At 45.1% G+C, this 25,929-nt stretch overlaps 1 protein-coding gene across 1 annotated transcript; it reads left to right on the top strand.

Moving 5' to 3' along the window:
* The first annotated feature begins 689 nt into the window (after window positions 1–689).
* On the top strand, window positions 690–25,707 carry LOC120836085. The gene is made up of 5 exons (XM_040211983.1): window positions 690–734; window positions 1,177–1,192; window positions 9,713–9,848; window positions 16,188–16,575; window positions 25,438–25,707. The coding sequence occupies exons 1-5, from the start codon at window positions 690–692 to the stop codon at window positions 25,705–25,707; spliced, it is 855 nt and encodes a 284-aa protein (XP_040067917.1).
* Window positions 25,708–25,929: the final 222 nt, after the last annotated feature.

Genomic DNA, 25,929 nt, shown 5'->3' on the forward strand with positions numbered 1-25,929 from the left:
ACATGCCCCGATTCTGCTTGCGATTTTCAACATCGACGTCTAGCATCGCAGCTACCTTACGCACTGGTGCAACCCAAGTGACGTCGGGACTGAAAATTGCGAGCAGAATATCATCATGCAAATAACGCTTTAAGGTACATTCTGCGGCGTTCACCCCGAATGAATCGACGTACGTCACATTATTCACACGAAGATTTGCGATGTAACGAGCCTCGTTAATTTCGTTGAGGCTACTAGAGTGCATTGCCAGGAAGACGTAGAATCAACACTTCCAACGCGAAAGAGAGCACGAAAACTCAAACCGACGTCGATGAAATCAGATTTTGATGGTTTGTTGATGCGGGTTGTGGGCGCTTCTTGCCGGCACTCCATCCCTCATGCGAGGCGCCAGTGCCGTACCGCTTGGGGCGCTCTGCTTTGTTTGTAAACGTGAGCTGGTGTATGAGGTATGCATAGGCACTCAAACGTGGCATCCGGTTAATGCCCTCTGTTGAACCTCGTCCTTTCAAAAAAAGCTCGAACCTTCCCGTGAAAATAAAATTTTCTTTGCGTGTAATTTTCGCTTTATTTTTGTAAGCGCACTCGCACTCTCTTTAAAGCTCTTTTTTGTATAAAAGGTAGTGACGGGAAAGCATTTACGCAGAAGGAAGGGGGCACCTGTTAATTTCTCAGCTCATTAAGCAGACACTATGGCTCAAAGTTTTCAGTTTTTGCTCCTCCTTTTACTCTTCCTGGTGAGTGTAAAACTGCGGAAAATTCAGATGCCAGTTGCTAAAATAATTATGGATATACTAGAATCACTAGTTATGATTCGCTTTCGCAAAACCACACTTCAGGCATCTTGGGCATTAAATCCTTGTTGCCACTTAACTGTCGCTCTGTACAAGATCTCAGAAAAGCCGTTTCGTTCGCGAGAACATACTATAGCGATGGCTTTATGTGTTCGCGTAAATATTTGAAGAAGAAAGAAGTAACATTTATTTCTGCAAATTCGCTAAATTGAGAAATATTGTTACATCCGTGTGTTCCACACGATTGTGACGATGTCATTCAACTCGCGTGTCTTGCTTGTATAAGGGTAAGTTAACACAATGTTCTCTGCCAAACTTGAAATGCACGCGATCTTCCAGTCATGTAATCGAATATTAATTTGAGCGTTTTTTTTCTTCTTTACAGTATTCCGTACACCAAAGTAAGTACGCTCCCTCAAGGCACTTTACAATATTTTATCGTTTGTTACTGTTATGTCATTTGTTTCTGTTTGACTCAGTCAATACCACTTAGAATACAATGCCTGGACCCTTCTCCCCAGACGTCATCAGAAGTGGCCCTACGCAGCTCCGCCTAGCTTGCGTCAGCGTCACCGTCAGCGCGTCTCACTGCATCTCCCAACGAGCGCGACGCTGGAACGCGGCGACGTCAAGATGGAGGCGTCTGCCACTTTGCTGTGACTCTCGTAAAGCTTCAGCGTCTTTGCCGCTTAGGGTGGATTGGCGTTCCACTCGTGATGACGTCATGAGCAGGCCTTGTCTTTTAGGTGGCCTTGGCTCAATCGACTACCTGTTGAGAGGGCGAATTTTCGTTTCTAAGCACGGTGTCACTGGGCTAGGGAGAAATACAGCGCTAGATATTAACGGAGATGGAGGGCTAACGATGTTGCAGTTCAGGGCCTCACCTCCGAGCGCGAGGGAACGGGGACCATTTATTCTAACCTGCTTAACATATGAGACCTCAATGAAACTTGGATCGCCAAGCATGCAGCTCTTATTACTGCTGCAGGTTTCAGGGCAAGTGTATATCGTGAAAAGGCCAATCTTTTTTCAGAGTCGGGCGGAAACATTTTCGCTTCCGAAAGAAACTACGAATGTGAGAAACGCTTTATGCGCGAAAAGCTGTAAATGAGGATGCATTCGAGCTGCACTTGTACATCTGTTCGAAGTCCGGGGCTCCGTTTGCTGTTTGATGAACAGACCCTTTTTAATTCCGAGCTGCCCGACTTTCTTCACCACGCTCGACCTTTTTCATTAAAGGAGAGGAAAAGAAAACATCCAGGTACATAAAAACAGTGTCGAACATAGATACCTTGTCACAATATTAACATTGCTGGAGTACAATCATTTCGACGCCATTTTCTCATTTTCTTTAGAATAACGGGGACGGAGTAGGTGCTTATCGTTTTGAGGCCTTTATATTTCTTGATCCGGCCCTGGAAAAATGTCTTGTGTTAGGCGCGACACTCAAAAAGGGACTGGAAGGAACCTAGTGGCGACTCAACGAATTGTGGGAGACAGGTTCTCAATCGCGCCAGCTCAAGAGGCGAGAAAAGACAATGCTATGTCTTAGATCCCTGTGATGTTACTGCTTATGCACGTGGCAATCTCAAATTTTCTCCTTTTTTTACGCGGAAGTTACACTGCTCATGCATCGTACAAAAATTACAAGAGGTCTCTTAAGCTTCGCCTTAAAGAGTGGAATCCGATGGCTAAATATAAACCCCCGCTCGTTCTCAAGCCGTTTATTCGTTTCTGCGTGGCCCAGAGAATGAAGAAGACGCCGTTTCCAACGGCTGAATTTTTATGTTTTCCGCACAAGAAAACAAATCGTCCTCCGGCCTAAGTACACTGCTGCTACTGCTACCGTTTCCCCGATAGATGACTACCGAGTGCTGATGCCACGTCCACCTACTGGTAACCTCGTTCCTAATTCAGTATTCCTGCATGGGGATCTCGCTGTGCGACCCTACCGAGCTCCGTACTTCTGAGACGCTCTCAGTGGCATAATGGACCGAGAGGACATTATCGCCATAAGACAATGCCAAATATCGCATGTTTAGATGGTCGTTTCTGCGACTTCTCTCGCGAAAAGCATGCTCGACGACTGCGAAGAGCTAAAGGTGAAAAGACGAAAATGCCTCGTCATGAACCGAGATTTGAAAAAAAAAAAGAGAAACCAACACTTGTGTGGCTACACCCGCACATGAAAAACCAGGAAGTTGTTGAAGCGCTGGAACCCTTCGGTACCGTGAGCTCTATCGTACAAGAGAAGTGGAAATGCGAAGGAATGAAAGGCATCACTACCTTCAACAGAGAGGTGCAACTGACATTGAGAGACGACACAAGCGTGGGCAAAATTCCGCACCCACTGACTATTTATGGGTGCCAGGTCTTACTGATCCCCGCCGACCTCCTTTGTGTTGGCGATGCAATCGCGTTGGCCACATCCGCCGCCATTGCAGGACTCCGAGGTTCACGAAGTGGTAAAGGTACGATCACAAAGTTGATGATCGCGTCCTTACCTACGCCGACAGGCTTAGGATCGGAACAGCAGACGACTCAACCACAAAACACCTGATGGATGCAAGCGAGGTTGTTGAATCGAGTGGAAACATCCCCATGATGACTGAGCCTCCAGGTTCAACGCCTCAGCCACCCCCGACCGAACCCCCTCTGCCTTCCCTCTCCTGATGTGAGTGCATATCAACCCGCTAGTACCCCTACCATCTAAGAAACAATGCTGACAACTTCTCATACGCCAGAACACGGACGCACTTTTACAGAAATTCAGTAAAACACAGCAACCAACGAGACTGAGGAGCAAGGTAACCCAGCACAAGGAATCGAAGATGCAGATGACTCCATTCTTGCAACTTAAGGCTATGTTCTACTCCGACGTAACGCGTGCGCGCGTGCGAGCGCGTCACAGCAGCGTCCCGTCGGGGAAAACCCGACGCTCTATACTCCGGCGTCACAGCGTAACCGACGCGACCGGCGGCGTTCGACGCAGCTTGACCGCCTCGACGCTAAAATGGAGCATGCCGTATTCCGCGCCGGCTGCGCCGGCCGCGCCAGCGACGCCGGACCAGGATGCATCACGCGCTGGCTCGTGGCAGCCCTTGCGCGCGAAGCGCGGCGAATAAGACAGGAGCACCACTCTGTGTTGCGTTATGTTTGAAGACTCGCACTCGGTCGTCGAGAAGCTCATCGAGGGAATTCGTCCTCACCCGTGTGTCTACCACACTAGGAAGCTTGAGTACCGTAGACCGCGCGCTTGTCAAAGATGTACCGTGTGTACATTGACCGCCTACGCTTGCGGCGCAGGCGGTGCACCAGCAATGCAAGCGCGAGTTTTCGTCGTGCAAGGTACGTCCACGCCATCGCTCGAACTTAGCGCTCAAGAAGCGCGAGCATTTTCGTCTGCTATTTGAAACGAAAAGGAACCGGAAGTGGCGCACTCTCGCAGGAAACGTGCCCTCGTAGTTAGACTCTGCGCATGCGCCACGCCGGCGGCCCACCGACGCACAGCCGCAGGAGCGCCAGATCCGCCGGAGTGTAAAGAGGGCGAATTTTTGACGTGCGCGGCGTGACTGACGTGACGTAGCCGACTTCGGCCAGCGTTCGCCTGCGCGCGCGTTAAGTCGGAGTATAACAGAGCCTTTAGGCACTTACAAATGCAACATTGCGTGATGGCTTCTTAACTAGATCAAAACTGTCCGACAGAAAACAGGCTGGAAGACGGCACAAGCCGTATTTGAAACCATCTTCTGGCACTAAATTTCTCGAAGACAGGCCACTGAGTAACGCTCAACCATAAACGATCGCATATAAGGCGCCCCTCAGCTTTATGTAGCTACCTCAAAACGTGAGAGGTAACAAAAGCAGTGCCACCTTCTTCAGCTTATATCATTACGGCAGGTATATGTATTGGCTGTAGAAGTAACAAACTTGTCTGGCGAGGAAGAAACCGAAGTCGCGTTCAAATGTTTTATTAATGATTTCGATGTCTGTGTCACTCATGCAACGGAGACGTCGGCCGGTTGCTTTTTGTAACTGAAAAGGACAAAGCGTTTGACTGCTAATGCTCTCATCACAGATCGGGATGGGCGCGTTATTGCATTTAATCTTACTAATGGCAACGACGAAGGGCGCACGATGTGTGTGTGTACGGTCCTTACGCTGTGAATGCACGTAATGACTTCTTTTTACTCATAAAACCATATGTTAGAATTTATAGAAAATTACTTCTGCTGGAGATTTCAACTGTGTGTTAAATATGAAAGACCGTTCCCATTTTATGGTCAGATTTGACTCTACTGCAGCCGTTGCAGTCCTTTATTACCGCAAAGAACTTAGATGACACTGGAGAACAGAAGCAGAGTACATTAAACACATGTTCAACGCTATTTTTACGCACGACTGGATCGAATATACGTCTCTGGAAAACTTTACAAGGTTATTTCAGATTATAGGTTTAAACCTGCATTTTTGTTTCAGACCACTGTCTTGTGTAAGTTGCCACTGGCGAAAAGAAAACGCATTTATTACGTCCTGAATGGAGCCTATGAAAACAGAACATAACCCATCTAGCTGACGAACTATTGGCCGATCGTATTCCCCACAGTGGTTTACACGAACAACAGATACGAGACATGTTCAAAAAGAGGTTAAAGATTGGGCAATCGAACGCGCGGGCCCTACGTTTGGAAAAAGGCGAGAACTGAAGAATCGCTTGAATACGTTATCAGCGCTTTGCGAAAGTTGAAAGTAACAATCCCGGTGAATACCCAAAAAAAAAAAAAATAAACATGGCTAAAACACAACTCCAGCGATACGATGCCGAGAAATATCGAGGCGCAGTGATTCGATCGCGATATCAAACATTTCTACTTTGAAAGACACCCAAGCTGAGATTCTTGAAAGATGAGCGAAGGCATTCTTTAACAAAAAAAGTAGTTGAAATTGAATATTATGGTAGTAGCTGAACAGATACGCCAAATATTGCAGGAGCCTTTGTGAATTGTTATACCAATATTTTAGAGAAAAGCGTCCCAATTTAAAAACAAAAATTCAGACATGAAACACCTTGTAAACCTTTTGCCTTTCTTATGAGATTACGAAAAAGAAATAGTCGAGGGCCCTCTGACATTGCAGGAAAGTCAAAATGTCGTTAAAGCTCTTCCTTCAAACAAGACACTTGAACCTAATGGCCTCAGCGCTACATTCTATAAACTATTTTCTGCTATGTTGAGTCTATTACTACCTACTTGATGTCCTAAAAGCCGCAACAAGAAACACTACCGCCAACTTTTTATTCTGGTCAGACTGTACTAATTCCTATAACAGAAGACACAAAAGCTTTAATAAAGGTTGAAGCTTACCGTCCTATATCACTTTGTAATGCGGACTATATACGCAGAAGTCTTAAAACGAACGCTTACACCTCGTAATGCATGATCTAATCGGAGAACTCCAAACTTGTAGTACACAAAAACGAAACATTCATACGAGCGTACACGTAGCAACATCTGTGATAAACTGTATCCGGTGAGCAAGATAAAGTGGCAATATTTTTAGTTGACTTGTCCCAAGCGTGCGATTGAATAACTCCTTCTTTCTTACTCAAAAAAAATTTTTCATACAAACGCTGGAACATCGCTATTCGAGCGCATTCAGCTCTGTTACAAGAAGAGCAGCACAAGGCTGATTTTAAACAACTCCCTTTCTGTATCTGCTCTTATCAAATCTTCAATAAGGCAAAGGTGCCCAATATCAACACCTATTTTTTGGTTATTGCCTTGAACCTCCCTGCCTTCGAAGGGTTCCAAGAGCTAAAGTTATTGGCATATGCTTGTGACGTGGTTCTGTTCTGTTCGAATATGAAAAGTGCGGAAAACGTCTTTCAAATAACAGGAGTATTGCAACCTAACTGGAGCGAGGATGAACACAGAAAAATCTAATGGCGTCTGGATAGGTGCGTAGTTTGCTGAGTTCTTGTGTACAAATAAAAACACATTTTGACTTGACTTGACTTCACTATCATGGAATTGCTTTCCCTTGAAATATATTGCCGTTCCTCTAGGTCAAGGACCTGTCGACCTGCCCGAGTCTTGTCGCGGTCTTTCCAGTGACGCCCTTCCCGCTACCCGCATCCATATCGCCGGCTGCTACCGACGCAAAAATAAGCTCGTGTTAACAAACGCCGCCGCGACGCGCAACAAACGCACACATGAAGATAGCAGAAAAGACGAGAGCAAACAGTTTTTTCTTACATTTTAAATTTTCATACTTATATTCCGTGCCTCGAAACTGCGACCAACAACCAAATCCGGCCCCTTAGCCAAAACGTTTGGAGACCCCTCCTCTACATCAGACAAGATCCAACAATCTATATTTGAATTCCGTTGTAACTGAGATTAAGCAAAAAGAATTTGCATGGAGCGCACTGGAGCTTTCAATCTTCGCAAATGCAGCAGTGTACAACATTTTTTTTTAAATATCTGAGATAATGTATGCCTTAAAAGTATGACATTGTGACTATCCATAGGCCTTCCACAGAACATTTGCGACCTGTATCTGGAGCTCTTCTAGGAAACCGATAAAACGCGATAACTTATTCATTTCATTGAAAGCTGGTGGCTTAGGTCTGGCGCATTTATTAGTCTACCAACTCGTCTAGCGACTATTTTTTAGGAATTTATCCCATCCTTATCTGCTTAGGATCGTTCCAAAAAAAAAGAAAAGATGAAACCCGTTTAGAACTCCCTGTAACGCCGAATTAGAGCGCAGCTCTTGAGGAGGAGGAGGGAAGGGTACTGAGGGTCACGTGTTCTCGGAGGGGGGGGGGGGCGGTCACCTGGCCTCACGGTTACGCCGACGGCGACGCCGACGCCGCTCAAGCCAGAAACGAACGCCTTAAGCGCGATCCAAACCAACGCTTCTTTTTGCGCCTGTAGGTCGTGCGGCTGCGGATGTGAAGTATTTTCGTGACGTCGCGCCGCTTCTTCGCTCCTTCCGGGCGCGCAGAAGAAAGTTGGATAATTTCAACTTCTCAACGCGCACGAAAACGCGCGGTGACGTAGTAGGGCGCTCCCGTGTCCCGGCCAATCGTTGGAGGTCAAGCTAGTTCCGGCTCCGCGTTTCTCGCCGCTGCCCTCTCCTCCACCCCTTTTATACTCTTCCAACATGACAACGCGATCTCTCTCTTTCTCTTTCTCTCGCCGCCTGGCCGGCCAGTCTGTCGCTGTTGCACTTTGCTTGTGCGCTCGTGCCTGCGTGCGCGCTCGCCCGAAGTTTTGCCCGTCCAAACCAAAGCGCACGGTTCTGACTCAGAAAGCGCGCCCGGAAACAGCAAAAACGCCACGAAATGCGTCACATCCGCAGCCGCACGACCTACAGGCGCAAAAAGAAGCGTTGGTTTGGATCGCGCTTTCGAGCTCTGCTCAAAAAAAACTGTCACATCACTTGCCCTCCTTGGGCCTTTGAACAACAAATTCTACCAGAGGAAAACTATAAGGCTTCTGGAAAGAGGTAGTCGATACATTTATGTTTATAAAAGTCCGCTTCGTATTAGAATACCTATTTGAAGTGCCAAGAAAACGGCTATCACAACTCTTGATTAAAAGTCGCTTTCCTATTCCGCTATCGTAGGACACCGTTGATTGACTATGAAGGACAATATATTTTAATACGAGTAAAACGAATGTGCATATCTCGAAGTGCTAAACAATTTTCTTTAAGTTACAGACATCAAAGATTCCGGTAAAATCGTGGCTACAAGAACGTGGGTTTTTTGTACCGTGGTCAATTGACCGTCCATTATGGCACCAATCGGAAACAATGGAACTCTGCTTCATCTAATCTGCAGATGCTGTTTTCTTTTGGGGTGTCTTTCAACGAGCTCTAAAAAAATACTTTACCAACCGTAGTATTCGTTTTTTACACGTACCTAGTGAGACAAACATTCCCTATGATACATTTATGCTGGTAGGTCTCTAGGGCATCTGGAGATGCCCTAGAGACCTACAAGTATAAAAGAACGCCGACACACCATGTACCACTATATCAATTTTTCTAGAAGGAATTTTGAAAATAAGAAGCGTTCACGCAGCTCACCCACCAAAACCTGAATGGTTTCCTCTATTTGATGCGTGTTTAAGATTTCTGGACTTTTCAGGTAACAGCCTGCTTAGAAACGTTGCATTTGTTTATGTCTAAGACGCCCGGTTTAGGCAGACATTCCTCTCAACTTTTCACCTCATATCTAACACTCTGCACATAATCATCTTTTCACCTTTTAATCTTGTAACCTGATGTTTAACCTTACTTCGCCTGTAATAACGACAAAAGAAAAGTGTCTGCGTGGCCTAGTGGAAAGCGAGTCTGGCTCGCATCGAAAGGGTCATGGGTTCAGTCCCAATCCGCCTGAAATACTTTGAATTATTTTTTATTTAAGGCAAATAGATTATTTATTGACCAGTCAGGTTTTTTCCCGTCCCGCCAACGCCGACGCCGGTTTTTGTGCGACACAAGCTCCTACACGCGATCGCGTTAAAACAAAAGACACGATGCTTTCTCTAGACCTGTTGACAGAATTATTTGCCAACACACCTGAAGCAGGTTGGGTGCATGTTTTCCTCACACGTATGTGTGTTTTGAAGACGTCTGCAGAGAGTGTTTTTATATTATCAATGTGAGAGCACCATCGTGTCAGGAACACACACCTCCAAGAGTGTCCGCACACTGTTTTCATGTTTAAACAGTACGACCGTGGCTTTAGGAGTAATGGCGGCTCCTTTCAACTTCGAACCCTGATCTACCTATCATACCCCTTTTTTTTCTCGAATATAGTACTTTCCGTGTATTTACCATTTTTACAATCTTTGGGCGGTATGTCTAATTGTTTAATATATATATTTAAACACACTTTCTTCTTCTAGGCAGCGGCAACCTACTTGACCTCGATGACGTTATGTACGAAATCCTCTTGCGAAATTGCTCTTACGACGAAAGGCTGGTAACTTTTGACGTCACTGGAGATAACAAAACCCGAGGTCCCCATGAAAACTTCGAAAAGTATGTTATGCTACTCTTTGTCCCGAAAATATAAATAAAAAAGAAAACTAAAGGCGTTATAAATTGAAACTACTGGTGTAATAAGTTTCAATGCCAAAGCACCGATCGGTATCTATGACTACTAAAATGTGTTTCGAATATTCTGGTACGCGTGTTTTTTTGTACCGTGTCATCTGCTTATCCGTGCACGTACTGCCAAAAAGCAATAAGTGAATTAGGCAAAAAAAAGTCATTAATTCATTGCATCTGTAAGTAGACATGTTGTCACTTTATTAAGGTGCATTACAGTGAAAACGCTCACCGCTGGCGACATCGTTGATGTTAGAAAAGGTACGCAAGAGACACGGCTTGGCAACCCCGCGAAAAAGCACAACTGCTCAGAATTCTTAAGATTCGCGTCGTTTGCTCGCCATTTTTTTGTTCATAAACCGGTAATTTTTTTTTGTACAAAATTCTACATTTTTAACAATTCAGTATTACAAAACACGAGACCAAACCCTTAATTTTAAATATGGCTCTACACTCAACAAAAATCTAGTCATAAAATAACTCTTAGGCATTCTTTGGCTGGTCTATATTTGGCGCCCTAAACGCTATCTTAAGAACCCCCTAAAAGACTTATTTCTGAAAAACCTATAAGGGGTTCTTAAGCTCCTTTTTTGATACGAAAGAGTTTTTCGTCGCTCAGTCGCCTTTCCGGCGCCCCAGGACACGATAGTGATTGAGGCGAAACTTTCACCACGAGCTGAAAGAGTTCAGGGGGCGTCGAAAGGACCTTTCTAGAACGGAAGTGTTTTTTTTTTAAATGTATTGCGTGGGTTACCTAAGGACGCTCTCGGCTCATTTCGACGGTCCTTGCAATATGTGCATCCAAAAGATATCCTAGAAATTATTACGGTAATTTACAGACAAAAACCGAGGTCACAGGTCATATAAGAGACAGTCTGCAAAACCCGAGTCACAGCAATAACCGTAGTTCGAATGCCGCGTACCAAGTTTTATCCTCGAACTCATCGCCATGCGGCGTTCGAATCACGAATCTTGCGATGACTCGCGTTTGAATCTGTATGCAGACTGCCTTTTGTGTGATGCATAAGCAGTGTGCCCACGGCTGAAAGAATAACTCTGGTCGAAAACGAAAGCAAAATAAATGACTGGTATCGCTTGAGTAGCAAGGAATATGATTACAGCCGAAATATTACCTTAAAGTGAAGCCGCGCACCCTACGAAACCCTATTCTAGAGATGCGACCAGCTGGTCTTTAGCGGGCGGCAAGCGCGTTAGCTTTTAGTCAAAGAACACCGGGGCAGCACATTTGTGACGTCATGTTGCAGTAGAGCTGCGTTCGCTTGGTTGTGCCAGTTGTACCGCGCACCGCAGTACCCTTTTGACGTGACGTCGCGGCCGGATGGATGGATAGACGTTAATGGCTATACCCTTTGTAACGGGCGGTAGCATGCGCCACCTAGTGTGAGTATAAATAGGCAACGATATGATTCCTCCAGCCCTTCTAAGCCAATCTTTTTCTCCTAACTACCACCAGGCAGTGTGGAATATCACCAGGATTACCTTCGGGGAATAGGGCGAAAAACGAAAAACATCACCCCCGCCTCCTTCCCTCGGTGAAGGAGTTGCCACTTTTCCTCTGATCAAACCTTGTTGGCATTACCCCAGCACCAGACCCACTGGAGGACAGGGTTGAGACTTTGGGCCGGAGCCACACGGGACGGGGAACAAATCTTCCTGTCTCGCCTGTCCCTAGCAGTGGTAGTTAGATCTGCATCATTCAATTTTCCCTAGATAATTTCCACCATTATTCTAATCGCCTCTCTGTGACTGTAATCTTCTTCTCTTCCGTTCTTCCATCGTCACCAGCAAACCCCAGGGCCTCGTCCAGATCCGTTAGGCCTTGAAGGAGGGCAGGGCCTAGCCCCGTGTACTTCAAAACCAAGCGCTCTAAAGTCTCGCTCTCATTATGGCAGGCATCATATAATGTGTCTGTCTCCTGAAATTTAGCCCTATACGTTATTGTCATCAAAAATCCGGTTCTCGCCTGAAACATTAAAGAACATCCCTGTGAATTGTCAAACACATTTTCCTTCCTTTTCTCCTGTTTTTGTGTCCTATATAATGTTAGAGCTGATCTTCTGTGCATTCTTACGTCTCACAATTTTCTTTCTGTCCTTTTCCTCTTTATTTCCTTTGAAGAAGCCTGCTCATAAGTGTGTAGGTATCTCAATAAAAGCTTTCGGGTTCGGATTTCGGGTACGGCAAAACTGATCATCAACCGTATGGCTGATTATCAGTGTTGCCATCCCTCTAGCAGATAGTTTCGGTTTTGCCGTAGACGCCCGAAACCAAACTTTGAGCCGTAATACTTATAAAACTACACACATTATCGAGAAAAAAAAATATGAACGGTTATATTTGAGGGACATTGCTTTAGCTGAAGACTGTCGCAATCCCATATTCAAAAATACTCGCCTGAGTCTCCCAGTCGCCTTTTAATGCACGCAAGCCAAGGCGAATCCCGCGGTTCTCATTATCCCGCGTCAGCCAATGCGATCGCGACATCCCACCAAAAGCAATCCCGAAGGACCAATCAGAACATCAGAAGTCAGTCTTTAAGCTGTCAGCGACCATGTGGGCGAAACCGAGGGAGAGGAAAATACCAGAGTACGCGAGGACGTCAGAACACCGAGCTAAAACTTTTTGTAAGTACACAATAACAAAAAAAGTTTTCAAAAAGGGTTTTTGACACTCCAAGAACTCTTTTAGTTCGTAAAGACCGGTTTTGGGTCGAGCACTATCGCCCCCTGGCACACTAGAAAGGCAACTTGGCGATGAAGGAGTCTTTCGTATCAGAAAAGGAGCTTTAGAAAAAAATACATAGGTTTTGAAAGAAAACCCCTCAGGGGGTGCTTAAATTAACTTTTTATGGTGCAAAATGGGGACAAGCCGAAGGAACCCTAGAAGTGTTTTTGTAGCGTGAGCTACACTGGCTGAGGTTGAGCAGTTTCGCGTGGCTCGCATAATGAGCTGTGCTCCGTGCTGCGGAAGCGCGAGGAGCAGTGACGTCACACGGTGCACAGCTGGCGCGCCGGAGACGCCGCCGCCGCCGTCGCGCGCGCCTCGTCGGTCTGCACATTCCAGAGGAGTGACGTCATAGCCGCGGCAGACGCGTAGGCGGCGCCGCGTGCCCAGCTGTGCCCCTCCGTTGCGCAGAACCCAAGTCTGACCCTGCACCGGAGCGGCTTGATAGCGCCTCTCATTTTGTGCGCATAAGCTCACGCTACGTGTATCCTGGCATAGCCGAGCTAAGCCACCGCAATATTTTTACGACCAGATGTCTCTTAAAGTGGACGCTAGGCCTGATGCTTTTGTCTCCACCGTAATCGTCGGACGCGTTCGAACTGGAACGCCGGACGCTGACGTTCCGCTTTCTAACGCGTTCTACGAGTGCCGTAGAGACGAAGGCGGCTAGCTTCGAGGCTACCCACTAGTCTTTCCAATCAGAGCTCTCGCCGTTCTGATGTCCCCCCCCCCCTCCCCTCCCCTCTCGCGCTTTCGTCTCCTATTCTTTCCGTTTTTATACGTGTATGGACCCTGGCATGGCTCACCACCCGTGCGAAATATGCCGAGTCACTGAGCTCTGCAGGCATGACGTAGCGTCTGATGGACCACACAGCAGAGCAACAGCCAACGTTACTAAAACACTCAGTTGGGAAACTCCCATAGAGACAGCCCTAAAAATATGGCCCCAATCTGTCTCCGAGCACCGAGCTAATGACGAACACAACGCCACCATTTCTCCCGCAGCGGCCACGCGAGAAACTGCACGTGACTTCTATTTTTGACTTTGACGGGGGTGAACCACCGTCTCCCCGGCGGACGCGCCGCGTTGAACCACTGAAGTTAAAATGCACCTAGGTCGGGACGCGCTACCTGAAAGGCCCGCTGAGGCATGGTTTTATAAAAACAATATTAATTGTTCCGCAAAACCTTGCGAACTAAAGATGACAAAAACATCACGCGCCCATCTTTTGGTACTATACTCCAATAAATTTCATACAAAAAGAGTCTTTTCCGTTTGTTTTTACGCAAAAAACAGGCTTTCAAAAAGCTCGAGGTGCCCACAGTACAGACAAATGATAAAGAGTGGCGCTGTTGTCGCATTTAGCTCGGTCTCGGTGGACGCCAGCGGCCCAGGTTTCGACGGCGAGTTTCCCAACTGAGTGTTTTAGTAACGTTGGCAACAGCGCATACTCAGAAGGCGTTCCACAGCAGAGCAGACAAAGATGGCCGCGCGCAGGAGGCGGGCGACTTTTGCAGAGGCCTATGGTTACCTTGTAGCGGAAATCTTTTTTTTTTTTAAGTCAATTCAAGATGCACGATGACGCGACTGCAGCCAACGCTAAGGATCCGAGAGGGCCAATCAAGGATCGGCAAAAAGTGCATCGTCACGGTGCAGCTGCAGCGTCTTTTGCGGGTTTGCAAATGTGGTCCGCCAGCGAACTCCCGTTCAGGCACACCGAGAAGCAGTTGGCGGTTTCTCGGCGATCACGCGAGAGTCCTTTGCGACTTCTGTTTGGCGACTTTTGTCAAAAATTTGAAAGCTCGCTTAATCTACGATTCAAAGCAATTCAAAACAATTTTTCTTCTGGCTCTGCGCCAGCATTCCGAGCGCAGGCAGAAAAAGGCCACGTGGACCCGCGAATCGTGCACGCCGGCGGTTTTCCCCGAGCTTGGCCACGAGAAAAGCCCCTCTAGGCACTCCTTTCTTCTTTTTTGGGTAGAGGGGGGTGCACCCGTCCCTAATTACCTTAAAAAAAGAAGTATCGAGATAAATGTTTTTTTCGGTAACGAAGTAACGACGTAGTTCAAAAAAGAATAAACGTTCAACTTGTTTTCGTTACTTTGCCTTGGAGTAACTCGTAACGGTATCTAATTGCTTCTGAAAGGGAGCGCGCATCACACGAGTACCTACGCAGTTCTCGCCCCAGCCCGCGCTTGTGATTAGCGCAGCGAGAAAACCCTAGACAGGTTTTGACAGAGATCTGCGCAAGGCATGTCTTCTGCATAGCCAAAGTGATCCCTGCACGCATGCGTTTTAAGGTGAGCAATTATTAACGGCGACAAGTATTGGAAGCGGCTGCAGCTTCACAAAAACGACAAATTTTGAGTAACGAGAAAATGTAGCATTAGTTTGAAGTCAAGGTAAGGCGTTTCTCTTGAGTCGCAGCATCGAGTAGCGTACTTAGTTACTGTTTTAGTAAGTAACGAGTAATGGTAATCAGTTACTTGACTTCACTAACGTGTACATATATGAACAGCGGTCTGTGTTTCGTGAGAAGTGCTGAGAAAAGAGCCTCCACAAACCTCATGCCTTTTGCTTTCTTAACTTGGTATTATTAAATTTTCCACCTTTCGTGTTGTCTTTGTTTGCTGCTGCTCTTTCTTCTGTGTGTTGTAAAGGTGTGTCGGATTTCTGGACTCTATTTCCCTTTAGTATTTTGTGTTTTTTCTTTTTTTTTTATGGTGAGGGTGCACAAAAAATGCAAAGTATTTCTGGAACGCTATAAAAAAAGTTGTGATAGATATACAGCGTAGGCAAAATGAATTGAACGTATTTAAACTGACCGTATAATTAGGTTTCTTGACTTATCGCGCAGAGATTTAATTCAGAGGTGCCTGAAGTTGGTGGAAGCTTTCGCTAAAATTATAGTCAGATTGGCTTACCTGAGTAAGGCAAGAAAAATCACAAACTGTGTTTTCCTTATAGTTAGCATGTGCACTAAAAATATTAAGTGTCACTGCGGCGCTCATTTGGGCCACATGAAGTGAAGAATAGGTAAGCCAATTCTATTGTCTTTCCAATTCACAATTTGTTTTCAATCCTAGTAAACACCAGAATAGCCCACAACGTTTTTTCGATGATTTTGAGATACAAGGGGTCAGCGATAATATTTCCACTGACAAACCAGTTTTTATTTTCTTTCTTTTGACTTTGGAGGTTTCATGTATTCATACCCTCAAATTATAAATGCACCAGCTGCGAGCACCAGTGTAGAAACTCCTAAAGTAACTGGATCGTGGGCAAGTAATGCCAAGCTCCCCATGTGGTCGTCAGGCGTGCCCACAAAATTATCTGTGGGCTCGCCTCAAGAATACTCGAAGAATGTCTGTTTCGTACATATGTAAACATATCTGCCAACAGTTTGTTTAGGGCCCGTGTCACAGTACCGCCTTACAAAAAAAAAAGAGGCCTTAGATAGTGCCTGCCGACGGTCTTTTGTACGCGGTGTGAGCGCAGCATAACGGTGCAGTTTTTCGATGCAGGTACCCACCAGTCAAGTTCGAAGTCGGCCCGGTGGTCTACCACGCCGCCAAAGTAAAGTCTCTAAAGTTGTCTGCTGTATACGTACAGATGTTTCACAACAACCAGTCTGGCGAGGAGGGTAAGGCGTACATATCGGAGCAGATAGACCACGAAGACGAGTACTCGTGGTCCGTCACCAGGGGAGCAGATTTCACCGCTAAAGCTAAGTTCAGCATAAACGTGCCACTAATTTATCAGTTCTCTACTGAATTTTCGACAGCAGTGAAGACAAGCTCTGGATCGACCAAGGTCGAAACACGCACTACGCGACAACTGATTAAACAAGATATAAAAATACCCCCTCTAGCCACTCTCGAAGCCAAGTGGTACGTCAACGAAGCACAAGTGGTGCGTACGAGTCGGCATTTTTTCTTGTATGAATGTTTAGGTTGAACGTTACTCAGAGATCTCACACCGTTTTTCTGAGCCACTTTTCTGCGGAATGACTGTGATAAAGTCAGCACAAAGGTATATAAGATCACAATAAAAATATTATTATAATTACTTGCACATTGAGACCCCACATTGAAGCCACCTTCAGCAAATATTCTCGCATTTGATGGTAAATAACCGGCAAAACCTTTTTCACCTATCAAGCACTATTATAAAAGACACCGATAATAAGAGCCGCATACAAAAAGTTTAAAGAGTAGATCCGGTGGAATCTGTAAGTTACAAAGTTTTTGTGCTGGTCGCATAGAGAGGGCCTAAGTATAGTCAAATGTTATATTCATTTTTTAAAAGACCCCAAGTATTCGTTAAATCAATTATGAACATCGACACCAAATTTCAAGCCAAATTTCGCAAGTATGTATGGCTTGTCGTGTCGTGACTTCACATCAGGCATGGATACGTCAGAGTCACAGACGTTGACTAACTCTCGGTTTTGATCAATATACGTTGATGGTGCGTACAAAGATCATCGTCCGATAATTGAGCTTCTCTCTATACCGTAAATCTTGTCTTTCTTAAAATAAACTTATTTTACAAAGACCGCAGTCAAGAGCTCTCGTGGCACTCTTAGCGTGATGTTAGGTCAAAGCTCCCGCTGTGGCTAACAAAAATGCTGTGTGTTTTGCGGGTGCAATCTGAGCAGTTCGGCACCGTTTAAAACTGAATTACTTGCGCGGCGGAGCAATAAAAATTCAGATACTGGTAACATTATCTTTCTAAAAGTGACGACAATATAATTTAGGGTGATTTCAGATAAGATCGACCAAAGGATGGCTAGTCGACATTTTCAAATCAACTGATGTTTTTATATGTTATTGTCTAGTGTCTGGTATGTACGAATCCAAACTTAGTTTTGACTAGAAAAAATACTTGGGGACAGGAAAAATCGTAATGCATGAGGTGGTGGACAGTTGCATGAATGCGCACTGATGGAGGGGGCCCGTTTGAGAGTGAATAAGTAAAGCGATAACATTAGGAGAACTCTAATACGTTTTAGGCGCAAACTATGGGTATAGCTTGCTTGTAATATAAAGTAATCATATTTATTTAAAATTTATTTATTTTTCTAAAAATTGACAAACATGCCTGCTCGAACGACAAATGGCAAATTTTGGAGGTCTGTATCTCATGAAATAATTTAATCATTATGATATAATTTGCAGATATTATTCTACTAATATATAGCTAATATTTAAAAAATAACTAAGGTATCTGTGTGATACAATAGTTAGGATATATTTAGTCAAACTAAAAAAAAAATCAAACAAAGAAAAATTCCGATGCAAATAAAAAAAAAACACTACCCTCGATTTTTTTTAAATTTAGGTAACCTGTTATACTCTATTTCGGCATTCATTTCCATTAAAAACATGTTGCATCATTTTATTGAGAAAGAAGATACAACTCCCCAAAGTAGGGTCCTTTTTCAAAGCTTACACTTAGCAGTGTTTTATGCAAGAACTGACTCTGAGTTCCAGTTTCATGAAACCAACACACATCTTTTATATATTTTTATTCAGATGAGGCCAATGATAACTAAAGAAATCGTTCACACACTTAAATTAAGGAGAAACTACTGTGTACAAAGAGGTATCATATTACGGACTAGTGATCCGAGGAAAGATCATGCAGCCATCGGCCACTAGGAACTTTGTTTACTTTATTCTCTTGCGACACTATATGCTATTCCCTCTTCCGCTCGACCTTCATCTCTCTCTCTCTCATATATATCCCTGATATATATCCAGAACAAAAACATGTTCAAGCATTCCCTTTCTGCGTGGTAGTGTTCTGTGGCTAGCAAAAATCATTTCCTCGCTAAGCTCACGATTATGGCAAAATAGTTGCCGGAAACCGCAGACGACACTCGTCGCTAGTTCTGGCAAAACGGCCGATACAATGTTTTTTTCGCATTTCCCCGCACGCTGTCAAGGACAAGGGGGTTCGCTTCAACCAGCAAAACATGGCCGCCGACGCCTGTTTACTGAGCAGTCCTGCCTGTCGCCATCTCACTCGCTGGCGTCACGGGCGATAATATCAGGCACAAAGCGGCACACCAACCGGCAGCATTATCCCCAAATACTCGAGCTTCGCGTAAATACATAGAGTGTAAACGCTGTCGCCATGTTATCGTAGTAAGACCGCCTCCCCCCCCTCCCCCAACGGGGGACTGCAGTACGCGACGGCGTACTAACACAACGGCGACGATATCGACATCGCGGGCTCCGAATTTTCCCATAGTTCTACTCCACGGGCATTTCTCGAAACGCTTGATATTGTGTACGCCCGCCTGGAAGGATTTCAGGCGCGTAGTTAAGATAAGGCGGTTCTCCGCGGCAAAAGAAAGAAATTTCACCAAAGCTTAAAAGCGGTGGCGACACGTGTGCGGTGAACGCTTGTAGTTTTGGTGTAGACAGGGTGTGTGTGTTCTTGTTGTTGACACCAGCCGGCGATAAGGCACTGCAGGCGGTAGCTCAGTACAGCAAGGGCGAATCCGAGTGACCATCAACGTAACCCCACCGCCAACCCCTCGCCAACCGGTCGCCGACATGGCTCAGGCTGTGTCATGAACCACGTAGTAGAAGCTCGGGTGCTTTCATATCAGCGCGTGGAGGGACGACAGTGCGATTCCGGAAAGTCTTTTTCGAAGGCCGCTGACCACAATTTTTTGTCTGGAGACTTTCCCTCTTTCTTCCTTTGACGTGGATCAAGCTTTGCCGACAGCCTCAGTTGTGACCTCTCTTTTCAAATGTACGTTTGCAGTGAGTGAGCTCCTCAGCCTCGGACTTGTCACTTGTGCACCCAGTAGTTCTTTCACTTGGCAATTATATGCCATCAGTTGGGGTTTAATTTCTATTATTTATGTATACATTATGAAGACGTCCTGGAGCTCCAAACGAGTGTTTTGTGCAGATTACTTTTGCAAACACAAAAAGACTATAACAAAGCAGCGGAATTTTCGAAGTTTGTGCGAGTTGGACCTAAACTCGTTGAAGCAAATTCTTCAGCCTGACTGTTCCACCAAAGTGAGTGCGACGGACTACCTGTGCTATCATTGCTTCATGCACATCACTAAAGAGATCTCGACGCGAAGCTCAGAGCAGTGCCCTGACATATTTGTGCCAGCTGAAGAAGCAATTGAAGATCTAAATCGCAGCATACTACCTACAGATGTGTCGCCGCTGAGACAACCAAGCGTCGTAAGAAGTCGGGACAGGCCTGCCTATGTCAAGAGAAAGCAGACAGAACTGGAGCACGTTGCTTTCAAGAATATACGCTCAAGGCTACGTGTTGCGTACGACAGGGACGCACCATCGGGGTCGTCCGAACCAACATGCTCCACATGCACTGAGTGGGTGGACAACTTTCGGCAGGCCTTTGAAACCGCCACCTCCCTCCGGGAACGTTGTCAACTGCTTACACTCCTGCCGTCAACACTGACGAAGAATGAGGTTCAAAAGATGATTCCACAGGTTTCAATGTACCTCATCAGTAAATCCCAAAAACTCAAGGAAAAGCATGGCGTGTGGTATGAGCCGGATCCTTACACGAGGTGCAAGGTGAGCCCTGAGAACCTGTCTGCTGCCCTAGAGTACTTCACGAAAGGCGAGCTACAATGTTCGCGCCAAAGTCCCAACCAGAAGGACGTCATCTCTGTCATGCTCAACGGAGAGAAAACGTTCGTGCCAAAGCGCTTCATGACACGCTCAATACGAGAGGCCTTCCGTATATACAAAGACAAGCATCCCGATTCCGGCGTTGGGCTAACGAAATTTTATTCGTTGCGCCCTAGATGGGTCCAATGTATTCCACACCAGGAAGTGTGCGTTTGTGTGCGCTGCGCCAATTATTATTTTTGTATTGCCGCTCTAGAGAACGTTACAGGCTCAACATTCAATACTGGTGAAATGAACTCGGCATTTCTGTGCGACCCAGCAACAGAACTGTGCCTTCAAGGAGACTGTGATCACTGCCCAAAAGGCCAGTTTCTTACACTCCAGGAACTTGATATCGCGGAGGATGAAGAGATTGTGCTTGCAACATGGGAGTCCGGCGACCTTGTGAAAAAAATCTTTGGAAGCTGAGACTTTCCTAAAAGTCATCCAAGTGACGGTTGGAAGTTGGTTACTTCACAACCATATCCGGCAAACGCAGGGTAAAGCGATCTACGATGAAAAACAGTGCATGCAACGCGGGAGCATTGTCTTTCATTTTGACTTTGCTGAAAACTGGACCATCGTGCTTCCTGACGAAGTGCAAGCATATCACTGGAAAAAAAAACAAGTTTCGATATTTACATGTGTAGTGACGACAAGAAAATCTACAAACAGCTTTGCCATCATCAGTGAAGACCTGTGTCACGACGCCGCTCACGCTTGCTTGGCTCTAGAAAAAGTGAAGGAGTGGGTTGAAGACAACGTTGCGGTATTCTCGTACGTGACGTACGTAAGTGACGGCGCCGCCAGTCATTTCAAGAATCGCTACCAGCTTCACCAATTTGCAAAGCACGATTGCCCACAAGCCCAGTGGTTATTTTCTGCATCTGGACATGGGAAAAATGCATGTGACGGAGTTGGCGGACTCGTGAAGCACCAGGCCACGCTGAACAACCTGAGAGAACGTTCAGTAAGCGCAATTCAGACGGCCAGGACAATGGTGAGCGTTCTATCAAAGAAACTGAAAGGCGTGCATCTTGTATATCTGGACGAAAATGAGGTTGTTCGGTATTGTGAACAAAAAAAAGAAGAGTGGCTGACGGTGCGCGCTTTCCCTGGCATTCAGTCTTGGCACGCGTGGCGGCTCAGCAACTCATCAACAGAAGGGACCTGTGACGTATATGTAGCACGGACAGTCGGATCTGCTTGGAAGCAACTTTATTAAATGGGTACAGCGAGGAAAACCTTAGCGTAAAGTGCCGAATTTGATTTCCCAAGGACTGCTCATTTTGAATGCAGGGACATCTTATTTATCACATTTTTCTTCACGGGGTATTTAACCTACTGTTTTTGTTGGTGGTTACTAATAATTTTTATCTGATCACTATAAAAAAAATCCCAAAATGTTATCCTCGAGCAGGATAAAATATATCGGCTTGCCACGATTCATTCATACACCGAGAGCATCGAAGCTGCTCCAGTTAGGCACTATGGCATCCGTCACCTGAAATTGTTTGTAATCGTAAATACACAGCCAACCTAAATATCTTACTATTATATCTTTGTTTTTGTGTGTGGAAGTAAAGTTATTTATTTTACTCTAGATGTAAAATATACCGGAAGGTACAACTTCACACTGCATCATCTTTTCTCTAATCATTAGTATCTAATATGATACCACTTTGTACGCTTATGTAAAATGCTGTATATAGTTTCTCCTCCCTTTTACTGTGTGACCGATCGATATTTTTATCAATGACCTCATCTGAATAAATGTATATAAAAGATTTGTGCAACTTTCATGAAACTGGAACTCAGAGTCACTTCTTGTATAGGACACTGCTAAGTGTAGGCTTTGAAAAAGGACCCTGCTTTGGGGAGTTGTTTCTTCTTTCACAGTGCAATGATGCAACATGTTTTTAATAGAAATGAATGCCGAAATAGAGTATAACAGGGTACCCAAATTTAAAAAAAATCGAAGGTGGTGGTTTTTTTTTTATTCGCATTGGAATTTTTCTTTGATTTTTTTCCCATGTTTGCCTAAACATATTGTAACTATTGTGTCACTCAGATACCTTATTTATTTTTTCAATAATAGCCATATATTAGTAAAATAATGTCTGCAAGTTATGTAATAATGATTAAATTATTTCATGAGATACAGATTTCCAAATTTTGCCATTTGTCGTTCGAGCAGGCATGTTTGGCAATTTTTAGAAAACTAAATAAATTTTTAATAAATATTATTACTTTATATTACAAGCAAGTTGTACCCATAGTTTGTTTGTAAAAAGTTTTAAAATTCTCCTAATTTCATTGTTTTAATTATTCACTTTCAAACTTGCCCCCTCCATCAGTGCGCGTTATTGCAACTGTCCACCTCTCCCTGCCTTACGATTTTTCTTGTCTCCAAATTGTTTTTCTGGTCAAAACTAAGTGTGGATTCGTTTATACCAGACACTAGACAATGTCATATAAAAACATAAGTTGATTTAAAAATGTCGGCTAGCCACCCTTTGGTCGATCTTATCTGAAATCACCCTTTAATTGTTTTCTGAAAGACAAAATCTTACCAGATAATTTATTTAAGTAAATATTTATGGAGACAGTTGAACTTTTCTCGCTATTTAAAATCAAGCATCGCGTAGCTCTTAACGTAAAACAGAACAGTACCAGTCTAAAACTAGCTTCATACAAAAAAGTCGAATGAATGCGCACGCGCAGTAAGAAGTCTTGTAACCGGGATGATGTGTAGGTCTTCTTCGCGTCAGTAATGTTTCCCGACAGCATTACTGATTGCCCAGTACACAGAGACCACGGCCAGGTTTCGCTGTGAAGCACCTGATAGGGATGCGGAGCTGGTGGTTTCATTACTGCATTTCAGTTTTCTCGAAGTATACACTTTCCGGCGAACGTTTTTTTTTTTTTCGTAACTTTTATGATTTCACAAAAAAATGTGTTTTCTAGAGGTATCGTGCTTTCCCCCGGGTACTTGGGGCATTTTAAACGGCACCCCCAAAAAGAGTATAGGTAGAATAGGCGAATATATGTCTAAGCATAGCCTACTCCATGCTGACAAAGCCTGGTACAAGACGCGACCGTTGAAAGTGAAAAGGATGAGAGGAGAGGCATGTCACGGGCGCTCCGCGGCCAAAACACCCTTGTCCCGAGCGATGGAATGTCCGCTCGTGCTCCTCGCGTTCCTCGCGCTACCGCTTCTTTTCTCGTCGGGTTTGAAAACCCTTTTTTGGGTACTCGCCGCCTCAAAAGCTGTGCGCTCATGTTCAGGTTTTTCAAGAAATGCTCTGTGCTATCAGCTTCTCGCGCTCCACATCTGCGACCAAGCGCTCTATGGCTCGGTCGTCGAACTACCAGGCTTTGTGAATAGTATTAGCGCCGAGATGTTTCGGTGGCGCCCTCTTATGGTTTCTATCCGTGATGTCACGACTGTTATTTGCCTCGCCGTGCCGTCACAAGTTGTTATCCTCGCTACTTACCATCAGGCGCGACGACAAGTTCGGTGGTGTGTTTAAAAAGCACCGTGGAAGCTAGGAGCCATCGCAATCCGAAACTAACACAGTCAAAGTTGACAATCTGACAGTGCTCATATGCCCATGGTTTGGCCAATCGTGAAAAGCTGACCGCAGCGACGCTTTTGGTCGCACACATCGCTAATCGAGGAGGCCATGGCCTAGGTTCTCAAAGGCATGCTTCGGATCTGTAAAGCCGGGGTCACACTGCTCATACATAGGGTGCCTTTATGTGCGCTTTGCTTAGAGCGGAGACATCTGGCCATTTTGTCCCACATTTTTATTTTTTGTTCGGAAGCTCGTGAAAGAGCGTGTCCCTGCACGCGTTTGTGGCACTGATTGTGTTATGGCGACATTTTGTTTTCGTCGATTTCTTTGTATTTTCCCCGTGACCGCGTGCTGTCGGCATCGGGTACTACAAAGGGTGGCATCACCCTAAACAGAAGGACATTGAGGGACCCTACTCATACATCATACAAACGACAGTCCGCAAACACGAGCCACCGCGATATCCGTGGTTCAAATGCTGCGTGCCAAGCTTCTTTCTTGAACTCATTGGCATGCGGCATTTGAGCACGGATCTCCCAGTGACTCGAGTTTGAATCTCTATGCAGACTCTCTTTTGCATGATGCATAAGCAGTGCGACCCGATTTGACACATCATACAAAAGACAGTGTGCCGGCACAGTCTGAGGCGTATGACGGTCAGATTGGGCATACAAAAACTGTCTGCACATGTACGAAGCGAACTTACTTCCACCATGATTCAGGCGTATCTTCAGGTAATCATGTCATCATGTGTGCAGCGAACAGCCTTCATTTTGTGTTATGCATGTGCGCGTGAAACCGTGCCTGGACAAGGCTGGACGTGTTTGCCTCAAGGCCGGAAGCTCCTCTACGGGTTCCTGCTTTTATGTACAAAGTAAAGCATTGTGAGATGAGCGAGAGTCGTTCAGGCCGGGGAAGCGCAAAAGCCACGCAGGAAGACCGGCAGTGTGAAAACAGTATTTTGCGCATATTTATTTGTTCTGCTGGCGTGATTGCTATCACGCCATCATACTCCTTGTAGCCTGTCGAGAACAAAGCGCCCGTAATACAACATCTAACGTCACGTTTACAGTGTTCCCTGTAGAGCCCTTTGAGCCGGGGTCACACTGCTTATACACGATACAAAAAAACAGTCTGCATACAGATTCGAACGCTGTGACCGGCGAGATCCGTGCTTCGAATGCCGTATGGCAATAAGCTCAAGAAGAAACTTCGGAACGCGGCATTCGAACCAGGGATATTGTGGTGTCCTGTGTTTGCACAATGTCGTTTGTATCATGTATAAGCAGTGTTACCCCGACTTTATCCTCTAGAAATAAAACTTAGAAATTCAAGAGTTTCACTAAAAAAACATTATTGTGACTCGTAATTTGTATTACTCGTTTAGATGTGTATATTCATGTGTTGAATCAATTTTGAGGCAAATAAGCGACAACGAATATTTCGTCGTACTTCGCTGGCGATTTAATCAAAACTTGGGTCACACCCTAAATCTATGTTTTCATTATGTTGTATAATTACAGGTGGTGCCGTGGGTAGCCGACATCTTGTTGGAGGGATACGTTGCAGGATTGTTTGAAACGCCCGACAAGAACCTTACATGGAGGTACCTAGACGTGAAAGAGATGATACACGAACACCTAACAAAACACAAGAGAGGCGTCATTTATCAGGCATTGGGGCTGTTCCAAGCAAACGTAGCTCAGAGCTACCACCTCTCCACCACCCAGAAACAATTAGCACAGAGGACCGCGAGCCTGGCCAGATATACTTTTGAGCAAGAAACCTCATGAACCACGACCGAGTGGATGAAAGCAAGTGTTCGAAATGATAATAAAAATACTAATGAGAACAATTCTAGTCTACTTTTTTTTGCAGCAAACGTCAAAAAATCTAAAAAAAATTTGTTGACCCATTGTAAACGACCTTTCGTTTTTTGAGGCGAATTAAAATCTCCAAACAGTTATATTTTTCTCTAACATAGTGATGACAAGGAATTCAAGCTTTACTCACTG

The sequence above is a fragment of the Ixodes scapularis genome, unplaced genomic scaffold (assembly GCF_016920785.2).
Source record: "Ixodes scapularis isolate PalLabHiFi unplaced genomic scaffold, ASM1692078v2 PGA_scaffold13__105_contigs__length_92229423, whole genome shotgun sequence".
Lineage (NCBI taxonomy): Eukaryota > Metazoa > Arthropoda > Arachnida > Ixodida > Ixodidae > Ixodes > Ixodes scapularis.

Coding starts and splice junctions, on each gene's coding strand:
- LOC120836085 (XM_040211983.1), top strand. CDS start 690: ATGGCTCAAAGTTTTCAGTTTTTGCTCCTCCTTTTACTCTTCCTG. Junction 9,849..16,187: donor CCCCATGAAAACTTCGAAAA/GTATGTTATGCT, acceptor TTTTCGATGCAG/GTACCCACCAGTCAAGTTCG. Junction 16,576..25,437: donor ACGTCAACGAAGCACAAGTG/GTGCGTACGAGT, acceptor GTATAATTACAG/GTGGTGCCGTGGGTAGCCGA.